The 1,649-nt window shown below is 36.1% G+C and overlaps 1 protein-coding gene across 1 annotated transcript; it reads right to left on the bottom strand.

The window, feature by feature from the left end:
* Nucleotides 1-405: 405 nt before the first annotated feature.
* Nucleotides 406-1,344, bottom strand: LOC114681783 (olfactory receptor 6C3-like). The gene has a single exon (XM_028855491.1). It carries the CDS (start codon nucleotides 1,342-1,344, stop codon nucleotides 406-408), a length of 939 nt encoding a protein of 312 aa, XP_028711324.1.
* Nucleotides 1,345-1,649: the final 305 nt, after the last annotated feature.

A 1,649-nucleotide genomic window follows, 5' to 3' on the forward strand; every position in this document is an offset into this window, starting at 1 on the left:
GGTAGGGCCAGAGAAAGGAAGAGGGGGATCTTTGGTGTGTAAAATGAATGAAAAAAAATTTCTTAATAAATAAATAAATATTTTTTAAAAAAATTAAAGTTGAGGGTCTGAAGAGATGGGTCAGCAGTTAAAAGGGCATGCTATTCTTTCCAACTACAATGGTGCAATTCCCAGTACCCATATGGTGGCTTACAACCATCTATAACTCTACTTCCAGGGGATCCAATGACCTCTTCTGGTTTCTGTAGGAACCAGATTTCAACTTGGTACACAAAAATACATACAAGCAAAACATCAACACACACAAAATATTTTTTAAGAAAGCTGAAACCAATGACCTCATAATACAAAGTTTCATCCCTCCTTTTTGGAGGGGTATAATGACATTCAAGCTAACCTGTATTTTCATTTGTCTCTATGAAACATTACTTTATTAATCAAATCTTTGAAGGCTTGTTTTACTTGTTGATTTCTCAATGTGTAAATAAAAGGGTTCAACATGGGAGCAATTGAAGTGTTGAGAACAGCCACACCTTTGGTCAGTGATGCCCTTTCATTGGCAGAAGGTTTGACATACATGAAAATGCAGCTTCCATAAGAGATGGAGATGACAATCATGTGAGAGGAACAGGTGGAGAAAGCCTTTTTCCTCTGACTGGCAGATGGAGACCTCAGAATGGTGCTGATGATGCAGATGTACGACAGGATAACTAGAGCCAGTGTGAACAGCAGAGTGATGGAGGCAACATAAAGGCCAAATGCCTCTAAAAGCCTTGTATCTGAGCAGGAGAGCTGTAAGATGGGGAAGTAGTCACAGCAGAAATGATCAATGACATTAGAAGCACAGAAGTCTAACTTGAGGACCAGTATGACTAATGGGAAGATGAACAGAAATCCTCCCAGCCATGCAGTGAGAACAAGAAGGGTGCAAACTTTCTGGTTCATGATGGTGGTGTAATGCAGTGGTTTGCAGATGGCAACATAGCGATCATAAGACATAGCAGTTAGAAGAAAGAACTCAGAAACACCCATGGAGATTAAGAAAAATAACTGAGCCAAACAATTATTATAGGAAATGGTCTTGACTTTAGTAATTATTGACCCCAAAAATCTAGGGATGGAAACACTGGTGAACATAATTTCTAGGAAGGAGAAGTTCTGGAGGAAAAAATACATAGGAGTCTTTAACTGAGAGTCAAGCAAAGTAAGTGTGATGATGCTTAGGTTTCCACATACACTTAATATATAAGCTATGAATAAAAAAATGAAAAGTACAACCTGAAGTTCTGGTGTGTCTGAGATACCCAAGAGTACAAACTCAGTAATCATAGAGTGGTTTCTCATTCTGATTTATAGTCCGTAGAATCTATTGATAAAAAAATTAAAGTGTAAATTCAATGTAAAAGAAACAAATGTTTAAATATTGATATTACTGTGTTCAATGAAATAAGAGCACTTCCACTAAGATTTTCTAATCTCTGCTCATTCCTCAAACATCTTTTTGAAAGGAAATACTTTTGTAGATAGGAGTTTACAGCCTTTCTATACACAAAAATTTTACATACAGTCATTATTTCTATATTACAAGATTCCTTTGAACTATGTTAAAAATATTTTAATAGTATCTTCATTATGTTCTGGTTTCACAT

Source organism: Peromyscus leucopus, chromosome 18 (assembly GCF_004664715.2).
Source record: "Peromyscus leucopus breed LL Stock chromosome 18, UCI_PerLeu_2.1, whole genome shotgun sequence".
Taxonomy (NCBI): domain Eukaryota; kingdom Metazoa; phylum Chordata; class Mammalia; order Rodentia; family Cricetidae; genus Peromyscus; species Peromyscus leucopus.

Excerpts from the sequence above, each read along its gene's own strand:
- LOC114681783 (XM_028855491.1), bottom strand. The coding sequence starts at position 1,344 with ATGAGAAACCACTCTATGATTACTGAGTTTGTACTCTTGGGTATCTCA.